The sequence below is a fragment of the Acomys russatus genome, chromosome 26 (genome assembly GCF_903995435.1).
Source record: "Acomys russatus chromosome 26, mAcoRus1.1, whole genome shotgun sequence".
Lineage (NCBI taxonomy): Eukaryota > Metazoa > Chordata > Mammalia > Rodentia > Muridae > Acomys > Acomys russatus.
The window spans coordinates 4,531,648-4,553,609 of NC_067162.1; the positions used below are offsets into that span (position 1 = coordinate 4,531,648).

At 44.6% G+C, this 21,962-nt stretch overlaps 1 protein-coding gene across 1 annotated transcript in view; it reads right to left on the bottom strand.

Moving 5' to 3' along the window:
- The window catches only part of Ednra (endothelin receptor type A), a 56,902-nt gene extending 39,685 nt beyond the window's left edge, over nt 1-17,217 (bottom strand). The window contains exon 1 of the mRNA XM_051168684.1: nt 16,776-17,217. Within this exon, the coding sequence (XP_051024641.1) occupies nt 16,776-17,195 (420 nt within the window). The 5' untranslated portion in view covers nt 17,196-17,217. The remainder of the gene's footprint in view (nt 1-16,775) is intronic.
- Between the last annotated feature and the right edge of the window lie 4,745 nt (nt 17,218-21,962).

A 21,962-nucleotide genomic window follows, 5' to 3' on the forward strand; every position in this document is an offset into this window, starting at 1 on the left:
GGAGTAACCTGGTTCCATTTTGAACACTTTTGTGAACGACAGTAGGCTGGAAAAAGAGCCATAGAGTCTTTTTCTAATAACCAACAACAGCCTAGTATGAAGACGAAGGATCTGGCAGTTCTGAAATAACAAGAGTGTGAGATTCACTCACTCAGAATGCACATTGCTGGTTGCCAAGAGTAGGAAAATATCTAGTGTTACACTACATTTTCCAGAGTTAGTATCTTCTTTATTTGTAATCATAAGTAAATGACATGCTGAACATTTTGTTCCAAGACCCAGTACATTCAAAAAATTATCCCAACTTATTTTACTATTTTTACAAGCAATTCTAGTGGAGAAAGAGAGAGAGAGAGAGAGAGAGAGAGAGAGAGAGAGAGAGAGAGAGAGAGAGAAGAAGAAGAAGAAGAAGAAGAAGAAGAAGAAGAAGAAGAAGAAGAAGAAGAAGAAGGGGGGGGAAGGGAATGAAGGAGGGAGGGAGAGAGAAGGGGAAGGAAGGAGGGAGGGAGGGGGGAATGGTACACTTCACATGTGGAATTCAGAACTCAGAGAGCAAGTCTTTGTCTCCATCCTGTTTAAGACAAAGTTTCTTTGTTGTTTCTCTGCTGTGTATGCCAGCTAGTTGCCCCACAGGTCCTGGAGTCTTCCTGTCTCTACCTCCACCCAACCCCCGACCCATCCTGGGAGCACTGGGCTTACAGAAGTAGGCTATTCTGTCTAGCTTTTGTGTGGGTTCTGGAAATTTAAACTCAAGTCCTTACACTTGGATAGCAAGTGTTTTATTCACTAACCTATATTTCTAACAGTTTTCTTGGCACTTAAAAAAAGATAAAAACAAAAGAAAGAAAAATGCTCAATTAAAATATATGTTTAGGAAACCGAGACCTTTTCACTGCTAGTGGGAGTGAAAGAAAGTGTAACCACTGTGGAGACGGTTGCCAAAGCAATATGTGTAGTAAGCCTTGGCTCCAGGAATCCTACCCATACTTATAAGTAGGATGTGCCTATACATATAGTCTTTCCTGTTAAAGGGAAATATTGGGACAAAGGATTATATGACTTATGATGCTCTTTCATATTGGGCGAGTATGAAACTATAAAAAGAATAAAGTAGCATTTTATATATTTTCAAAGGTTTCTGGGATATAATGGCAAATGAAAAGATCAAGGTGCAGAATACTGATCAAGAAACAGGAATATAAAATGGTACAAGCAGAGGTAGTTAACTGACTGACTGACTGACTGACTAACTAGCTAACTAAAGAAACAGGAAAGCCAAATATGGAAGCTCAGAAGTATAATCTCAGCACTTGGAAAGCTAAAGCAGGAAGATTACTATGAGTTCAAGCCAAGCCTAGTGTAAGTCCAAAGTAAGACCCTGTAGCAAAAAAAATCAAAACCACCAACCAACCAACCAACCACCAACCAACCAACCACCAACCACCAACCAACCACCAACCAACCAACCACCAACCACCAACCAACCACCAACCAACCAACCACCAACCAACCAACCACCAACCAACCAACCACCAACCAACCAACCACCAACCAACCAACCACCAACCAACCAACCAAACAACCACCAACCAAGCAACCACCAACCAAACACCAACCAAGCAACCACCAACCAACCAAGCAACCACCAACCAACCAAGCAACCACCAACCAACCAAGCAACCACCAACCAACCACCAACCAACCAATCAACAACCAACCAACCAAATGAAACTACTACTAACGACATAAAAGAAATAGAAATGAAGGGACTAGTTTAGGAGGAAAACTTATCAATGCACATACCATTTTCGTGTGTGTGTGTGTGTGTGTGTGTGTGTGTGTGTGTGTGTGTGTGTGCATGCGTGCGTGCAAGTGAATGTATTCCTTATTTTTTAAAAAGCGAAATTAGAATTTTTTCCAAAAATTTGTATTGAATGAAAAGACATACGCGCACGAGAATGCACGTGCTGTAAGAGGAGGAGCTACCCTTGCAAGGCCTGCATTTTATGGAGGAGGGGTATTGTGAACAAAATGGTGGCTTGGGCCAAGAATCACAGACCCTAAAAAGCGTCTTTCTCACTCTTCACTTAGCCAAAAATTCTAGCTAAGAAAGAAAATTTTATCAGGCACCTTCAGTTCCAGAATATGTTTTCTCTCTGGAGATTTTACAAGGAAACTAGTTGTTCATCATTCAGAGAGTTCACTAGTGCCCTGCAAACAAGGAATGAATTTCAAATCCACAGGAGACATGGACAGTGCAGCAGTCGGAGGCAGCCTGTTTTGCTCCTATTGCAAGCACAGCTATTATGGTTTGAATGAAAGTGTCCCCCACAGGCTCATAATATATACAATTTTTTAAGATTAAAAATTTTTATGTATGTATTTATTTATTATTTCATGTACATTGGTGTTTTTTGCCTTCATGCCTGTCTGCATGAGGGTGTCTGATCCTGGAGTTACAGACAGCTGGAAGTTGCCATATGGGTGCTGGAAATCAAACCATCGGGCCCTTTGGAAAAGCAGTCCGTGCTCTTAACCTCTGAGCCATCTCTCTACCTCCAGACTCACATATTTGAGTGTCTGTTGCTGGTTCATGGGACTGTTTGAAAAGAAATCGTAGGTGTGGCCTTGTTGGAGGAGGTGTGTACTGAGGGTGGGCTTTGAGGTTTGTGAAAGCCCATGCTATTCCCAGTCTCTCTCTGCCTCTTGCTTGAAGACTAAGATGTAAGATGTCAGCCACTTCTCCAGTGGCATGCCTGCCTGCCATGATGTCACGGACTCATGACATCTAACTTATAAGTCTCAAATAAACTCTATCTTCTCTAAGTTTTTTATTTATTTATTTATTTATTTATTTATTTATTTATTTATTTTTTGTCATGGTGCCTTGTCACAAGAAAGAAAAGCAACTAAGACAAGGGCAGCCTGAACCAACTGCCTCTGGGAGTTATAAATAGCTCGTGCTCTGGTTTTGTAGCTGGAACCATAGGTGTCAACTCTCATATCCCGAATCTGACCTTCTGCAAATCTGCACAGGGTGTCTTCTGAGTGCTGGCATTTGAGAGATGAGCCCTCGGATAGACTTCCATCACCTGACTCTGCTTCCCTCCCTTTCTCCCACAGCCTGGAAAGGTCTATGCGCACAGAGAGCATCGGCGTCATGGAATTTCAAGCTTGCGCGTACACATCATGTTAAACAAATGGCACATGAAGGCATTTCTCACCTCCACACTCGATCCCTTTTGTTTGCCTCCTGTCCTCCTTACAGCTGTCAAAGTAGTCCCTGACCTTTTGGCACTGGTGGAAGAAAGTTCGCTTCTTTTAAGTAGGACCATGCAATTTAATTGGCCCACCCAAACAAATAGGAAGTATAGCAGCTTTCATATTGAATACTTCAAATTTGTAATAATTTTCAGCTTTTTAGAGGGTTAGGGAGTACTTACTGTTTATCATGAAACATCCCTAAAGGTGAAAGGGCCATTCTTTTTCTTTTCCTTACAGGAAGCATGACCGCCTACCTGAAAGCCTCGCCTCCCCCCACCCCTCCCCCACTTCCTTCCATTTTTCCTCCTCCCCCTTACCCTCATTTTCGCCCCCTCCAGCCCCCTGGAGCGCAGCAGCTCTTCTCTTTAGTACTTGAAAGACAGTGTACTGAGCACAGCCAAGCACATGACAAAGATTGAAAACCTGTTCAATTTTGGTGAGACAAGAAGTGGCGAGATGTATTTCATTATATTTCATTTAGTGTGTGGCCAGCATTTGATAAGCCGGCTTTGGGGATGCGGCGATGGACACTTTTTTGTGGTTACAAAAGAATTCTTCTTTCAGATTCCTGTTTATGATTTACATTGTAGAAAGACTCATGTTGTGTTGGTGTGGTGTGGTGTAGTGACCAGGTCACAGCTAAAGTTAGCTGTTCTACCTAGAAACAGGCATTGTAAAATGGGGTGTGCCATTTTACAAAAATAACCTCAGAGACATCGTCTGGAGAACCTCACCAGCCCAGTTCTGACTGCTAGCAAACGTGTTATCTGTAACCAGTGCCTCGCCGTAATTGGCGCGGCGCTGCACAGTGTGCCTTGCTGTCTGCTAGAAGAGCTGCGGCAAATCCTGGAGCCAAACTTTATTTCTTCCTGTTTCTTTTGAGATTAATTTGACTGTTTGAAATTTTAGCTGGATTTATTTTTCTGGAAGAAAGAGACATTTTCAAAGAGACGATTCACATTAAAAAATAGTATATGTTTTTGTGTATGTGCTATGGTTTCAAAAACGTTAGCAAGCTAGGTGACCTTTAATACTAGTACTTGGGAGGGAGAGGCAGTTGTATCTCTGTGATTTAGAAGCAAATATTGGTCCACACATTGAATTCCAAGCAAGGCAGAACTGCATAGTGAGACTCTGTCACTCACAAACAAACAAACAAACGGATTCTAAAACTTCCCTGGGATTAAGACTAACTTTAGTATGTCCTGTATCATCAAAGAATCCATGTAACTAGAAGTCACAGCTGCCCTCACTTTCTCTCTGTTTTCTAAGTGAGTCGGTGTGTGAGTTGATTTAGGAATTAACTAATGGAGAGAAATAACAGATTTTCTTGAAAGGTCAAGAACCATAATGGGCAAAGTTTATCATTGGCCACATGTGTATCTAATGTTTTTGAATCAGAAAAGAAAACTCTGCTTAGCAAATTCTGCCTTAGTCATAATTTTGCGCCATGGTGTGATATAGTTCTCCAAACTTGTTAATTAAAACATAAATGGATTAGTATAAAGAATTGTTAAAAATGTCCATTTAGTATATACCTATACATGCAACTTAACTGCACATATGTGCTCACGAGAGTGCATGCGCGAATGTCCACAGATGCACTTCTCCTAACAACTCAGATCTATTTCAGCGCCTGCTCACACGATGGAATACTATACAGCAACGAGGACGAGTGAGCCGGAACCCAGCACCACAGCGTGCTTGACTCTCAGGAGGATGATGCGAAGACAAAGAAGCTGGGCACAAAACAATGGGTTGCTTGAGCCAAGTCCACAGAAATGAAACACAAAAGAAGACACATCTCACTGTTAGAGGTCAGGAAAGGAATGGCTTCAGAGTCGGGAAGGTGGCTGGGGTGGCTGGGAACTGCCAGCGTTCTGCTTGATTGGAGTGATGTGGAATCAAAGAGCTACCACTGGAGCACATTTTCCGGTATTCATTCTGCTACAAAATGTCTAGCTTAAAGTATGATGCTTAAACGATGGGACACTATCATGTACATAGCGTCTATAAGCAAATAAAATCTGTGGAAATAGTTGGGAAAGAGCCTTTAAAAGAGAAATGACAGTAAACTCTAGACATTTAACTCTGAGAATCTGACAGTTAAGTCTTCCAATGAGCTAAAACCTCACAGTGCTCAGGTCCTTTAAATTTTTTTTTTTAAATTTTGTACAGACATTCTGCAACACTCTTTTATCTGACATAAGTGCACGTGATATGCAGGCATACCACTCCATATTTGCCAAATAGGCATGCGTCCAGGCAATGATTTTGGACAGTGTGATCATGTCAAGACTTTTATTTCATTTTACTTATTTTTTTAAAGACTTTCAATTTTAAAATCAGGGACAGACAATAAAATTCTTCATTATTTGATTCAGTGGAACCTTCCTGCAGGTATACTTTATGTGTAACCCTGTAAGAACCGAGAGTTTGATCTCACTGTTCATGGAGACATAGACCAGAGGGGTTATGTTGAGCTGCATAAACTACGACAAGTTAAGCACAGCGTTTTATCATGTGAGACTCTGGAAAATGATCATCTCAGGTGAGCAAAGAACAGCATAGTGCTGACCAGGCAACGGGGAGACAATGGGACCAAGAGAGGAGACGGCCGGGAACGGGAGACCTGCAGTGTTTGTCGTACAGTAGACAGCTCACAACATTTAACCGTGGGCTTCCAGTCGGAGGAAAATCCTCCTGTTATTCTGAATGATGCCAAAGGGTGATGGATGCGGAGAGTGGGGCCTGATTGTCACACATTGTGTACAAGTACAGAAATGCCTTCCAGGACAGCCAAGGCTGCACAGAGAAACCCCGTCTCAGAACTAAAACGTCCTTTAAAACCGAGGACTTTTGGCTTCGTTTCAATAATCAGTTTGGACATTTCCCTACATGTCACCTGGCAATGTTTCCACATTGTCCTTGAGATTCCTGTGTCCCTCGTAAGCTCATGGGAAGGCAGTCTACACAGAAACACTATCAGCCCAGCCTGGTGTTTCTATCTCATCTGACACGACAGATAAGCCACAGACACTTGTATTTCTGCACTGTGTCTAGAGACAAATTGCTTGGCCTTTCAGTTGCTAAGTTAAACATTATAAGACACTAGTTTGGCTACAAGTTTCCCTATGACTATGTGTCTAGGCAAGAGTCCACCCAAGACCTCAACTTCTCCTCTCTGTTTATTTCTATTTTATTTTCCATATTTTATTCTGCCAGTCAATCTCACTATTATGGTCATGAATACAGGGTGCATGAATCTTGCTTACCTGGTGCTCTGAGGCAGTGTGCAAGCCTCACGGCACAGATGCAGTGTTGGAGAGAAATTTATGCATTGCCCACATTCTCTGTAAGAATATGTTATTTCCACTCTAAATAGAGAGTTATACTGTTACTGTTTTTGATCTGTAGCTCAGCAGTAGAACTGCCTGGTGCATTTGAGGCCCTGGATTCTGTTCCCAGTGCCACAAATGGGTAAGTGAACAAATAAATCAAAGTGTCTATTCTGTGAGGTAGGAATGAGCTACAAGCCAACACCTTCTTCTGTGTATCTTCGCTCTCTATTGGGCTCCTGCAATCTGCCTCTCCCGACCTCTCCCCGGCCTCTCCCCCACCTCTTCCCCCCCCCCCCCCCCCCCCCCCGCCTCCCCAACCTCTTCCCCCCTCCCCCGTGCCTCTGTGCCTCTTCCCCACCTCTCCCTGGCCTCTCCCTCCCCCCACCTCTCCATCACCCCCCACACCTGCACCCCCCACCTCTCCCTGGCCAGCCCCTCTCATCCCTCCCACTAAGCCATCATGGCACACCTGCTTGCTTCCTGTTAGGTTTCCAGGCACAGTCTTGTCTCACGGCCTTTGAACTGGCTGTTTTCCTGTACCGGGCACACGTGTGTGCCTTACAGTCAGCAAGTTTGCTTCTTTTCTTCTTCCCCACTGCTCCCCCTTTCCCCTCCCTTCCTTTCTTTTTCTTTTTTAAGGCAGGGTCTTATGTAGTTCAGGCTAGGCTTGAATTCTATATGTAGCTGAGCAAGACTTTAAACCCCAGAACCTCCTGCCTCTGCCTCTCAAGTGCTAGGATTACAGGTGTGTGCCTCCACGGCTTTTCATTTCATTTCTTTCTTTCTTTTTGTTTGTTTATGTATGTGTATTACTTATGTTATTACTTAAAACAATTTTAAATGTAAATATATTTTGGTAGCTCTTCCCCTGTTCTAGGTCCTTCCTCATCCTCTCCTCCTCCCTCCGCACTCAACTTTAACTTCTTTGTAAAAACAAACAAACAAACCACCATACAACAACAAAATCCAAAAACCTAGAAAACAAAATAAGACACCCAAAGAGGAAAAAATAATGTGGTGCTGGAGACACATCCAGACATTTGAGTAAGCCAGGCAGGAACTCCCTTAAGTTATAGCCCCAGTTCCCCATAAACATTTTTATTTAACTGTAACTTATCTTGAAGCCCCTTCCTCTACCCACTTTACAGTTAGTATGCTTTCTCTTCCCCATCCTCTCCCAGCTGACTATTATTTTGCTTTCAGCATTTATGTACTTACTCATTATTTACTTATCGTCTTTTTGTCTGTTTCCCCTCATATCTAAGCTCCACGAGGGGGTGGTGGTGTCTGTTTTGTTTGCTATTATTTCCCTCTGTGTTTTTACTGTACAGTAACCGAAGACAATGTTAGAAAGAAAGCCCCAGTGTCACCTCCTTTGCCTGTGAATACGAGCTTGAATTAATTGGAGTCCTGGTTTGCTTTACATTGTCCCTGCTCTTCTCACATTTTTATATGTAGAATGTCTGCCTGCTTGCATGTCTGTGCACCAGGCATTGCCAGGTGCCCAGTGAGGACATAAGAGGGCACTGGATGCCCTAGAACTGGAGTTACAGATGGTTGTGAGCTGCCATGTGGGTGCTGGGAGTCAGATTTGGGTGCTACACAAGAGCAGCCATTACTCTTAACCACTGACCCATCTCTCCAGGCCCAAGTCCTGTGTTTGGGCATGCTATTAATAGTTATGAATAGCTTGAATAATCATGAATAGTTTGCGGTTTATGTCTGTTATTAGTACTTTTATTCTAGAGTAAGTTGTTTCAAAAAGTAGGATGCTGGTGAAAGAGGAGTTCAGAGTCTAAACTTGCACTAACAAGTGTGCAATTGATAGCGAGACTTTCTGTGGGTGCAGTGGATTCAGGTTCCCAAAGTCAAGGAGCGCATCAGAGGAGGATTTACATGGGGAAGTTGGATGTTCAAGTTTAAGTACAGGGCCACCAACAATTTACACTGAATGACACGTTCAGCTTTATCATTGCATTTGTTTTCCACAATTAACTTTTTAGTTCAGAACACGTTTTCTCTGTAACAACTAGCTTGAGTTAAAATAAAGCTATAGATAGAGAAAGCCATCATCACTACTCCCAAGGGGCCATGGTAGAGCAGAAGGCAGGACGTCAGCTCTATTTTGATGACATTTCTTAAAACAGCCCATATTTAACCACTCTGGTCTTAGCCTCAGCTTCAGAGGCGGCACATTCAGTTCTTTCCCACTCGTCTTACTTTGCATAGTCCATACTGACTTATCCAGCACATAAACTTACACTACAAAACTGCACCGGAACAAAAAAGCCAGGCCATTTGCTTTTACTGATCAGAATACTGGAGTCAAGCTAGCACATACATACATACATTCACACAGACAGACATACACACAGGCATGTACACACACACACACACACAGACACACACACACACGTACATTATGTGGAAATCATTTTCTAAACTGGTTCCACATGTGTGTTTTATGCTCAGCGTGGAATAAAGCCGACTTTGGTGGTGAAGAACTCTTTGGTGGAGGAATCCCTCAGGCCTCGGCTCTGTTTACCTCTCAGCCCCTCCCCACAATAATGGGAACCACCTTCCCCTCCTTGGCCAGGGGAACAGTTCTGCAGTTACAGATGGCTCCCCCACCCCCGTAGCTGAAACGGGAAAAGCAGTGCTGGACGGCAAAAGCCAAGGGTTAACAGAGCCGACCCACATGAGAATAATTATACAACGTGAGCATGAGAGAAAGCAGTGAGGTTCCCAGACACAGGAAATGACCAGCGAGAAGGGGAGGCAGAACTGGACAGACTTCTGAAGTCTGTCCAGACAGCGACTTCCTCACAACGAACAGAAAAATTGGCTAATAAATTATCACTCTGTCATTTCATATGTACATTTATTCTTAAATAAGCCATTTAGACGGATTTCTGCAGTGTGCCTTCACAATGCCAGAAATGTAACTCATCTCTTAGTCTCTAAAAAGCAAATGGAACGTTTTGTAATGTGAATGTTCGTTTTGAAATTCTAAGTCACTTTTAGGTTTAACATATCTATCTAAATCACATCACAGATATGTATAAATTAAATATAAGTTTAAATACACACATTGCACAGTAATTTTGGAATGACTCTTTGACTGTTTATGTATCCCCAAAGAGAGAGGAAATTATATAGCATAATTTCTGAGCCATAGGAAAAGAATTCTTGGCCTTTAGAGACATAGGGGCTGTGGGGGGGGTGCATCTATCCCGTTGTATTGTAGTGTTTCTCACAAGATTTTCTCAGGTTTATGAGCCCCAAGACATTCTGATTTATGGAGAGGGAGAGGGGTAGAAAAATCAATAAATTTAGCAAGCAAGTCGGCTTTTAGGTCTGGGGAAAATTGTCTAATAGAGTCAACTATAATACTTAAAAAAACAAAACCAAAACTCATTCATCAAATATTTTATGCTGGGCATAGGAGATGCAAAGAAACAGAGGATGATGGCAGCTCACCTCAAGGAACTTGCAGGCAAGCAAATAAATTGGCAAATACAATGGGACATGTGTTAAATGTTCACATAGGGTCACTGGAGGATGTCGTGGGAGCACAGGGCGTGGGTAGTAAACTTAGTCTGGGTCATGAATAGCTGCCAGGCAACAAGATGCTTAAGCTAAAATAGAAAGTATAATAGGCCCAGAAGATGCACAAGGGAAAATCATTTGAAGTGTATGCATCACCTTGAGATCTTGGAAAGGTCAGGTAGCTGGAGCAGAGGGAAGCCCAGAGAGACAGGTGCTGGACAGGAGACAGGTATGGCTGCGATAGATAGAGTGCACTGGCAAGGGACAGAGATCTTGACCAAAGGAAATGGTTTTCTTTATTAAAGTTGGGAGGGCAGCTTCTGCAGCTAATTTCATGATTATAACCCTACTACTGGAATGAATGAAAAAGATCTGCTTCTATCTGCCTGAAGACACAGTGAAAGGGAAACATCAATACCATGATCACCATGATCATGATGGGTAATTTAACTTGGAGAATAGACTGTGAAGACCACAGGCATCTAGTCTAGATTCCTTTTGTTAAATCATCATCATCACCGCCGTCACCACTACCACCACATCATCATCATCACCACCATCACCACTACCATCATCACCGTCACCACTACCATCATCATCACCATCACCGCCGTCACCACTACCATCATCATCATCATCACCACCACTACTATCATCATCATCACCGCCGTCACCACTACCATCATCATCATCATCAACACCATCACCACCACCATCATCATCATCACCATCACCACCACCATCATCATCATCACCACCATCACCACTACCATTGTCATCATCACATCACCACCACCACCATCATCATCAATCATCACCATCATCATCTCAACATCATCACCATCATCTGAAGGTCTCAGAGAAATCTGATTAGAGGGTAATGTCAACAGTCAAGACTATCATCAAATCAGAATGAGTATTACTGAACATCTGTTTGAGGCAGCTGATGATTGACTGTGTCATGAAGTGACATTTGTGCCACTGTCCCAAAAGATGGTTCTAGAGTGCAAGATGACAGAGACTGGGTGAATTTGCAGAGTGAGAGGGAGAGACAGACTGGGAAGTGGTGGCTTCCCATTGCAAACACCCTTGATAATTTTGTACAGAAACTGCATTTCTGTGTACTGCTGGTTGTTGGTCTCAGTCAGGTTCACTGAGCACAACAGTAGTCACCAGAGTTACTGTGTTCTGCCTTGCGCTTCTCATGCTAAGTGGAGGTTCGATCCACCTAGTATACTATCTAAAGAGCACCCCCAGTTTCAGCTTGTCACTGCCAGAGGACCCATGACACTAAGCTCTGTCTTCATGGCGGTAACATTTGTTTTACCCGGTTTCTCTCATACACATGTTTTCTCTCATTCTTGTGTCTGCTTAAAAGGCAAGGCGAGGTGGCTTATGGGAACATCTGTGTGAACATCTGGTTAAATTGTTATCCTGAATCTACATGCTGCCAAACTTTAGGCCACCCACAAACCTCACTTTTTTTTCATTACAAACCATAGCTTATATCATCACAGGCTACACTACCTGATGTAAACATACTCTCATAAGTAGTTAAAGAATAAAAATCTGTGCTTCTAACCAACATGCTAACTCGGGATTAGTTTTGCTCTTTAAGCGCAGAGATGATCTTTGCATTGTGTTGCTTTCCTAACATGTGAATGCTTTGTGTACAATATTAATAAACTTGGCAAAATTTAATATTTCTTGAATCTAGGATATTAGACAATGCATTTTTCTGACTAATTGCATCCATCTCCAGTGAAGCCAGTGTAGGGTGTAAGCCTGGGCATACAGAAGAGTGTGCAAGCTCTTTCCTTCCAGTGTAGGGTGTAAGCCTGGGCATACAGAAGAGTGTGCAAGCTCTTTCCCTCCAGTGTAGGGTGTAAGCCTGGGCATACAGAAGAGTGTGCAAGCTTTTTCCCTCCAGTGTAGGGTGTAAGCCTGGGCATACAGAAGAGTGTGCCAGCTCTTCCCATCCCTCTCCCTTCCTATTACTCTTCTCTTGAATTATGATATTTTCTGTTTTTGAGCAACTAAAAATTTGAGTTGTCCTTCAATGAAGTGTGTCCCCACTGTCCCTGAGCACTGCACTTGCCAGACCCCTGCATGTCTGAACACCCAGAATGCAATGGGTGTTCATTGGCTTTCTGTGATCTACCTGCTTCACACTGTGGTTTCCTAGATTTTGTGATCTCTTTTGCACTCGTGTGTGATTGTATGTGTGCAAGCAGGGTCTGGAGCCATTTCTCTTCTTTTTCTGATTTATTTCTTCCTAATGCTACATATACACTCCAGACTTAACCCAGTTTTTTTTTTTGTAAAATTTAAGATCTTTAAATGCCTTGGCAGTAACTATTTGGGGGTCAAGCTCACACACACACACACACACACACACACACACATATTATAATATATGATATATTCAAGCTCACTGCGAAGGTCATTGAGGGGTGGCAATGGCATTCCTTTATGATTCTCCCCTCCTCCCCGTGTGTGTATGTGTGTGTGTGTGTGTTAAAAAGTAGCAGGGATGTACGGTCGGTCAGAGTGTGGTATGTGTGTGGGGACCTTGACAACTGACCGTGGGACTCAGTAGCACAAGAGTGAACTTACTGGGAGAAGTGACATTGATAGGTAGAACACAGTGCAGGAGACGTAGTGGGAGGATACAGCGAGAACAGTTAGGAAGAATTTAAAACTTCAGTGTGCGCTGAGCTCTTTCATGTCCGTAGACCGTGAAAAACCACCAAGGTCCCAGTGCAAGGCTAGTGACAGATGGGAAACAGCTCAGCTACGCGACACTTGTTTTCCATCAGCTGTGTTATGGGACATTCCTGTACTATCCCTTCCTAAGTGAGAGTGACTAGTAAGTGAGATTGGACAACACATACACACACGTGTGTGTGTGTGTGTGTGTGTAGATGAGCTTGCCCACAAGTACACGTGGAGGTCAAAGGTTGATGCTAGGTTGTTTTCCTCAATTGAATCTCTAAGTTTTTGGAGACAGGACCTGTCACTGAGCCTCACACTTACCACTTTGACTCGACTGGCTGACACTGAGTGCAGGGAATCCACCGATCTCTACCCAACAGAGCTGACACGTGCTGCCATGCCTGGCTCTTTACTCAGGTGCTGAGGATTTGAACACAGGTCCTCCCACTTTGTCTACTATCCCCAGCCCTGAAAACCTCATCTATTTAAAGAGCCTAGCAGGTTGGGCAGCAGTTCTACCCTCAACATAATTATCCCGTCAATGAGGAAGATGAAAAGACTTTGCCAATCCATCTTTTTAGTGAACGAGTTAAGTGAGATGGAAAGGGCTGGACACACTGAACCAGAAGTGGCTCGAGAGACGTAGGTCCGACATGGGGCGTAAGTGAGTCCTTGGGATGTTCCGGCAGGAGGCAGCTGTGGGGAAGAGGACCAGAGGCCTCCCTCACACTATCTGAAGAGTTTCTCCTGACTACATGGGGTAGAATCCATAAAAACAGCCAGAGGTCACAGTGTTGTGAGCTAGAGAGGAGTATGGCTGGAAAACTGTGATGTTGCCTCTTTGCTGCTGTGGCCTCTCAAGCTCAGCACAGTGCTGTCGTTTTGCCTCTGAAGAGGACTGAGACAATTATTTGATGCTTAATATTTAAGTATTTTAAAAGGTTTATTTTCTAAAAATTACATCGGTCCAGTGACTCATATCACATTTAAACAGCAGGAATGAAGCAACTATAGTCATGTGATGTGAAAACACCATGATCAAACTGCCAACATGACTTCAAAGTATAACAAGCTACATTAATCATGAGAGTTCCCAAAGTGAAGGACCACAGGGTTGGATAGCCACATACCGATGTCTGTCTATTGCTGTGTGGATGCAACATGAATTGTATTTGGATTTCTACAATATTCTGAAGTCTCCCAGCTAACATGACTCACCGTGGAGCAGAAAGGAAGCCACCACGATGTCCCCCAGCAGCTGCACCTAGCGGCCTGACAAGAAACTGCTCTGCACAGAGTTGAATCTACAGGGGGCCACTTCAGGGTGTTCGTCCAGAGCATGTCAACTATGCTCTCGAACAAAGAGCAGCCAGTTAACCAGTGTCAATGCGTGGACAAGAACTAACAATTCACTAGTAATCAACTGAGACGAAAGGGTCAAAATTTGAACAAAAGTCATAAAAATCTTTTAAAATCTATCACTAAAGAAGGATATCATAAGAAGGTGAAATAAATGGAAAATTAAGCACTTTGTAAGACAAAAAAAAGCAAAAATTGAAGCATATGCTAAACATTTTAAGTGAATTATGCATTTTCAACTTTGCTTCACAGTTTAGTTCCAAAAATTCTGCTTTTATGTTCAAAGTGAAAGCACATGCATTCATACTTATTCCAAGGAAGGAAATAGTATGCAATTTTTCATTATTCATTGTCTAATTTCTCTAGTTTTCCAAAAAGTTTATAGTACAATTTGGAAAGATTTTTAACATTCAAAAATTATCAGCTGGGTGTGGTGGTGCATGTGCTGAGTCTCCGCACTCAGGAGGCAGAGGCAGGAGGATCTCTGTGAATTCCAGGACAGCCAAGACTACATAGAGAGACCCTACCTCAAAAATAAAGCAGAACAACAGTTTAAAAAGCCAATCGCTTCCATCTTTAGTGCTCAAACTCTGATGCTTGTAGTGGCATCATGGGATTGCACTATAATGCAAGTCTACCTACTAGAAACAGGTAAGCTACGCCAGGCTACCCGGCTGCTCATAATTTAATTGGCAAAAGTAGATTAAAGTAATTCTTCAGTACTGTGTCACCTAAAACAGGAGCTCTCAACCTTCCTAATGCTGTGACCCGTTAGGTCAGTTCTTTATGTTGTGGTAACCCCCCAACCATTAAATTATTTTGTTGCTATTTCATAGTTGTAATTTTGCCACTGTTATGAATTGTAATGCAAAGATCTGACATGCAGGGGATCTGATATGTGAACCCCAAACGTGTGAAGACCCACACACTGAAAACCACTGACCTAGAATAAGTCATTTCTGTGGCAGAGGAGGGGGAAAAAGGAAGCGGGGGAGGGAGAAGAGAAATAAGAGGAGGAAAGAAGAGGAGGAGAATGGGGAGGGGGAAGGGGAGGAGCCTGACTTTAGACTAGAGGTGGTAGGAGATGCAAAGGAAGGGGAGTAAAAGAAGAAGGGGAGGGGGAAGGAGAAGTGGGAGGAGAGGGGAAGGTGGAGGAGAAGGAAAGAGAAAGGAAAGGGGGAGGGGAAGGAAAAAGGAGAGGGGAAAGGGGGAGGAGAAGGAAAAAGGAGAGGGGAAAGGGGGAAGGGAGGGAGAGGGAAAGGGGGAGGGAAGGAGGGAGAGGGGAAAGGGGAAGAGGAGGGAGGGAGAAAGAGGAGGGGAAAAGGGGAGGGGAAGGAGGGAGGGGGAAAAGGGGGAGGGGAAGGAGGGAGAGAGGAAAGGGGGAGGGGAAGGAGGGAGAGAGGAAAGGGGGAGGGGAAGGAAGAGAGAGGATGGAAAGGGGAGGAGAAGGAGGAGGAGGGAGAGGGGAAAGGAGGAGGAGGGAGAGGAGGAGGAGGGAGAGGAGAAGAGGGGGAAGGGAGAGGAAAAGAGCACAAAGGAGGAGGGAGAAGGAAAGCCTTAGGAAAACAATTTCCTTGGGTTCCAGGGAAGACATTTCTTAAAATGTGGCACATGTGCCAATTTTCTTTGGCTTTTACTGTACTTAAATATTTTCAGCAAGCTTTCCCCTCACAATGACTATAGTAAATATAGAATATTTTGCTCCCTTTGGCTTTAGTTTACTTTGTTAAATAGTCTCCAAGGCAAGGCGACCCAGCAGGGTTGAGACACTCCTCCCCTTCTGTGGAAGCACCTACTTTTCTCATTGTCTTTGAAGCCCTATGGAGGGGCTCAGGGCTAGGCACACATTAGGGTAAAAGAGAGAAAAGGTAAACAGGCCTATTTTGAATGGTTTCTTGTTGCTAATTCAGTTGCCCGAGTCACCGCATCCTGAGGGAAGCCAGCAAGCCTTTGGGCTTCAGTCATCTACCCAGACGCTCAAGACACTCAGTCCGAAATAACAGGGTTCAGCTCAAGCTCTGCTGCGGGTCTCTACTCTGCACAGCATCTCATTGAAAGATAACAGAAATGGAATATGTATTTATCTTACCTTCTTTGGGAGATTGGTACATCTTACCCTAAAAACTGCGTCACAAAAAAATTTCCAGTCGTTGATTGCCCCAGGAGTACCCATGGAGCCAGCAGGCTGACTCTGACGTAGGAACTTACTTGACGATGGCAACATCTTAAGGGTCATCCTTGAAATACCACTAACAGCTAAGTTAGAAAACAGTCTAATACATAACAATAAGCCAGGCGTGGTGACCTGGCTTCAGTCCCAGCACTCAGGAGGCAGAGACAGGCAGATCTCTGTGAGTTCGAGGACAGCCTAGTCTACAAAGTGAGTCCAGGACAGCCAGGGCTGTTACACAGAGAAACCCTGTCTCCAACAACAACAACAACAACAACAACAACAACAACAACAACAACAGCAACAACAACACCTTAACGAGCCATAAGATAGCAGAAATAAACCTGCCAGCCAGCAAGTCCACAGGACTTTCCTACCTTAAACACGTTGATGGGGAGGTCGATGACAACGTAGATAAGGTCACCAAGGGCCAGGCTGGCTATGAGCGCATTGGGGCCGTTCCGCATACACTTGTTCTGGTAAATGATTCTAAGCAGTGTTGCATTCCCTACCATTCCCACGATGAAAATGGTACAGGATATCACAGTGTTGATGTACTTGAAAGCGACTGTGATTTTAGTCTGTTGTGGGCAATAGCCATGCATTGAGCGATTGCCGGGAAGGTCCAAATTAGTAGGTCGATGAGTGGTGCCCAGAAAGTTGAACTCAGTTCCCGGAAAATGGGTGAAGTCCTCCTCATGGCTGCTTAGATTAGTGACGTATCTCTCAGGATTGTCACTGATTACGCCTCCCACTAGGGCCACCCAAAAGGATGCCGTGAGGTACAAGGTACCCATCTGAATGTGAGTTGAAGAAATGTCTTATGATGCTGTTTCTTCACCTTTCTATTTCACCTGGAAGAAAAAATATAGGAAAAATACTTTTTTTGCTACAAAATCTAGCTGTCCCAAAATATCACAGTTAATGAGTGTTTATTAATTTAATGAAAAAATATAGGCCATATTTGGTAATTAAATATGATATAACTATGTAAGGCTAGGCACAGCAGATCACAATAGAAAAGGCCAAGAATCTATTACAGCAAAAAATCGCCCCAGTCCTGGTCCTGTCCACAGCTATATCTACATCTAGACCATAATATGAATAAAGAAATTTCAGTTTTCCTTAAAAAATAGCAGTTCTTTCCTCTTTATTTAGGCTAGTGAGTCTGTGAACCTTCCAGAAGTGACACAGAAAACTTTTTGGTAAAAGAGGAAAAGTTGCTTCATATTGAGGCACAGAATATAAGAATCTAATTCGGTGACTAAAAATTCAGCATCCCCCAGTGAGTGCTGGATTGTATATAGCAACATCGTAGTCTAAGGCACTAAAGGGTCCATTTAAAGCCAGAGGTCTACTTAATATCATACATGCATCTAACAATCCAAGTTTGTTTGTTTGTTTTTTGAGACAGAGTTTTTCTGTGTAGCCTTGGCTGTCCTGGACTCGCTTTGTAGACCAGGCTGGCCTCGAACTCACAGAGATCCACCTGATTCTGCCTCCCAAGTGCTAGGACCACCACCACCACCAGGCCAACAATCCAAATTTTAATGAAATGAGAAACAACTCAGGGGCTGCAGGAGTGGCGCTTGCTTTGCATGCTCACACTTGCTTCTGCTCCAGCACTATGAAAAAACAAACAACAAACAAAACAAAACAAAAAACCCAAGATCACTGATGAAGAGAAAGACTTAGTTTGAAACCCTTGACGACTAGTCTGCAAGGTCCACACATTTTAAGACCGCCCTTCTACGCATCAGAAGCCACCATGTGAGTGACAGGGTTTCCCAGGCTAGTCACACTGTTTGATTTGCCATGGGCTATCTGGCTTCTTAGTACTTTGCAAGGATCCTGTCTAGCTAGGATGGGCAAGGCTCTTGCCTAATGCATCAGGTACTGCTGCTGTCTAGCACAAAGATGCCATAAGTCACACACAGGTCCATGAGGAAGACAGGGAAGCCGGGAAGAAGGCTCATGAAGGTCAAAGGTGGTGACACATCCATAACTCCGAGGCAGCTTGGTTTGACTCCAAGCCTGAGCTTTAACCACTAGGCAGTCCTGCCGCTCATTTTCATGCTGAACTTGCACCAACAATGTGCTCTGAAGATGTCTCTAGAGCTCAGATGAGGCAACAGACTGAGAGGGGTGGTCAGGCATTATCATGGACGACTTGGCATTTATTTGTTTTGTCACTTGCAAAGGGCACATGGTCCCTGTTGCCCAGTAAATCTAGCTTTCTCCTCTAACACTTAAAGAAAAGACATTTAGAAAATGGAGGACGTTTGGTGGTGAGAGAATAACAAGCAAAGGAAAATAGAAAATAGCTCCATCTCTTTCAGTATCTGCACTTTCACTCCTTAATCTGTAAATGAAGAGTATAATTTCATTCACGGGCAATGGCACACGTATCTATGGCATATACACTTAATTCTAAATTTTAAGAGTCACTGTTTTTTGTTTGCTTGCTTTTGAGTCTGCTCAAGGCTGACAACTTTTTAGGAATTTTGACAGTTGCCATGGGACAGCATAGAATTTAGGCTTAGACGGTCTGTGGACCCAATAGGACACATGACATGGTACAGAAAGCACAAGGCAAAGGCCAGCTGTAAGTCCCGCATGCTTTTGCCTTTCCGAAGCAACGGTAGCGGTTTATGCTTCGCATCGCACAGGTGCCAGCTGTTTCCTGACTTGTGCATTGCCACTGTATGCAGGCAGAATCAGTGCCCACTTCACTGGAGATACAATGAGTCTTGACGAGGTGAAGGTTCTATGAAGTGACAGAACAGCCATGCTACCCCGTAACCAGGTTGTAAGGTGTCACTTGCTGCTGTGGTTTTAAAGTGAGGGGCCTGCCGTTCACCTCTGTCCCTTCTATTTACCCTCAATTGTAAGTAGTTTACAGATCTCCTCTCCCACCTCCTATAGTCTGGAATATCTGGCTGAATTATTAGCAGGCCCACGAAATCTCATAATTTCCTTTCCCAGATGGAGACAAAGCTTGATACAATCCACCTCTTCAGATAGTGAAGGGAGGCAAAAGTCTTTAATCTCTTGACTGCCTTGTGGTGAACTGTTCCCACTTTCCTGATGGGAATGGAATTATTTAGTAATAGTTTTCTTTTAAAAAACGAGAGACAGAGGTCTTTCCCATAAACAGAATAGCTACATGGTCCATTAGAATCACCCAGGATGTGACTTCATGAACCACTTGGCTGTCACCAGCACTGTACCAGTCACGAAGTCCTCCCTGGAGCCCATGTGAGCTTGCAGTCTTCCTAGGTCAGCTGATGGCTGCAGGCAGTGAGAAGTGAAGGCCATGGTCTCATGACGTGGGCCAGCTACCATGAAAACCTACCTTTCTTCCTTCCTTCCTTCCTTCCTTCCTTCCTTCCTTCCTTTCCTCCAACAAAAAACACTACCAAAAGAACTCATTTCTGCGGACACCTCCATCAGCTCACCACATCTAAGGGACATTTGTCAAAAACATGTGGATACCATATTGTCACAGAGTGAAGAAACACAAAAGCAAATGAAAGAACCCTCTTTCAAACACATGCTGTCCCCGGATGGGTCTGCAGCTCACGGTACTGTATCTTCTCACCAAGCTCTGCTAGGCACCATCTGCTGCGGTCAGGGCTGTGGAGAAGCCACTCAAAGTGGAAGGACATGTTTAGGGATTCGGCATTCTTCCTTTTGTGGATCTAAGAGTTCATCCGTCCGTCCGCACAAACAAGCTGCGTCCTCCGCGATTTACCTAACATATCATGCTCTCAGGACAAATGTTGACTTGCCATTAGCAATTTGGAAATTACAACGGCAGCCAAACTTCACATGTTTAGGACATGTAATTTACACAATACAGTTGTGAAGGTGTTTTTCAGTTGGCCAACTTTTAAAAACAGATGGGCTGATAGAGGTGAGGGAACCAGAAAGGACTGCAAGGAGAGAAAACATTAAAAGAAGAACTCCTCCCCCCCCCCCCCCAACTTCTCTATGGTTTTGCTTTCCGGATAAGACAAATTAGCCACTCTCCTTGGTGGCACCCTCTGACTTTAATATGCCTTCACCCCAGGTCGGCCTGGGGGAGGCCATTAGGGCAGTGTAAACAGAGGAGGCTTATCTACAAACGCTCCAGAGTTCTGCACACGAAAGGCTACAAGTGCCCTTTAAAGGGCAGCGCAGAGCAATCAGCCCAGACCTCCAGCAGCCGACAGATTTCCAGCCTCACTGCTGTGAGGAGGGCTCCCGCAGCTGTTCACAGTTAGTGTCCACGGCTATGCACACCCGGGCTGCGGGATGAGAGGACACCGACTCTCATCAAGTGGGGTCAGTTTCACCAGGAGGCTTTGGAGGAGCAAGCGTCCTGGGCACCGATGCTCCTGAAAGCTCCTATCTGTCTGTGGACATAGAGACACCCCTGGGCGAACTTCTGGATTTCCTTTTCCTAAAAATCAGAGTCTAGCCTGGGCATGTAAAATGCTTTTAATGGTCAAAGTTCAATCGTGTGTCGCCTTGCTCCCCCTCCCCGGCCCCTGCCCCAACACACACACACACACACACACACACAGACAGCACTGGTATTCTAGGAAGGCACCCCACACTGGGCAGCCCAGGCAGGTAGATGCCAGACCGGCCTGCTGCCTTTCGCTGGCGCTGAGTGATACCCCCACTCCTCCCAATCCATCGTCCCGGGAGCGACCCTGTCCCTTGTTCCTTGGTTCCCAGTAGATAAGACTTGCACCGACCTTAGAGTTTCTCCGACGCAGACAGCCCCAGGTCCGCACCGGGGCCAGACGGAGCGGGAGCTAGGGAATGAAGGTGGCCGGTGACCGGGGCTGCAGCACAGCCTTCCTCGGCTAGAGGAAACTTCCCCGGCAGAGCCCGGCTCCTTTAGGAGAGATCTCGTCCAGCCTGAAACCTCCTGCGACGGTCTGGTGGCTTAGAGAGAGGCTCCCAACCTCCTCTGCACAGTCGCCAGACCAGAGGGATGGGTGTGCGCCAGAGGCTCCCACGGAAAAGCAAGCTCCGGAGGAACACGCCTCCCGCGATGCTCCACAGGCTCCCAGACCGCCCCCCTACACTCTAGAACCAAACTGCAGAAGCGTCCTATCCCGCCCGCCCGCCCTCCTGGGAGCAGCCACCAAACTGCACTGCTGCTGCCCCCGCCAGGCTCTGAAGGGCTGGAATCTTTAACTATTTCCTTTCTGAGATGAAGTTGGGCGTGGGTCTAGTTTAGGAGGGGCAGGGTTGTGAGTAACTTAAGACCAGACTTGAGAGTTGTGCCAGGCTTTACGAAGAGACTCAAGGCAGACAGACAGGCGGGTTTGATCAGCAGGGGAGCCAGAGCCCAAGGGTTGTGTCTCCTTTGTCTTTGTCAACTTTGCTAGGCTTGTGAGTACTCATCACCTTAGAGGAAGAACTGTCGCAGAGATCAGTAGCGCATCCCGGTGGGAAGGAGTTTTATATTCTTCCACTTCTGTTGGACCAGGCACTACCCTGCCCATTAATCTGGTATCTGTCTATAGCCAGAATAATTGTCTCAGTTTGCACTGAAAGGGTAAGCT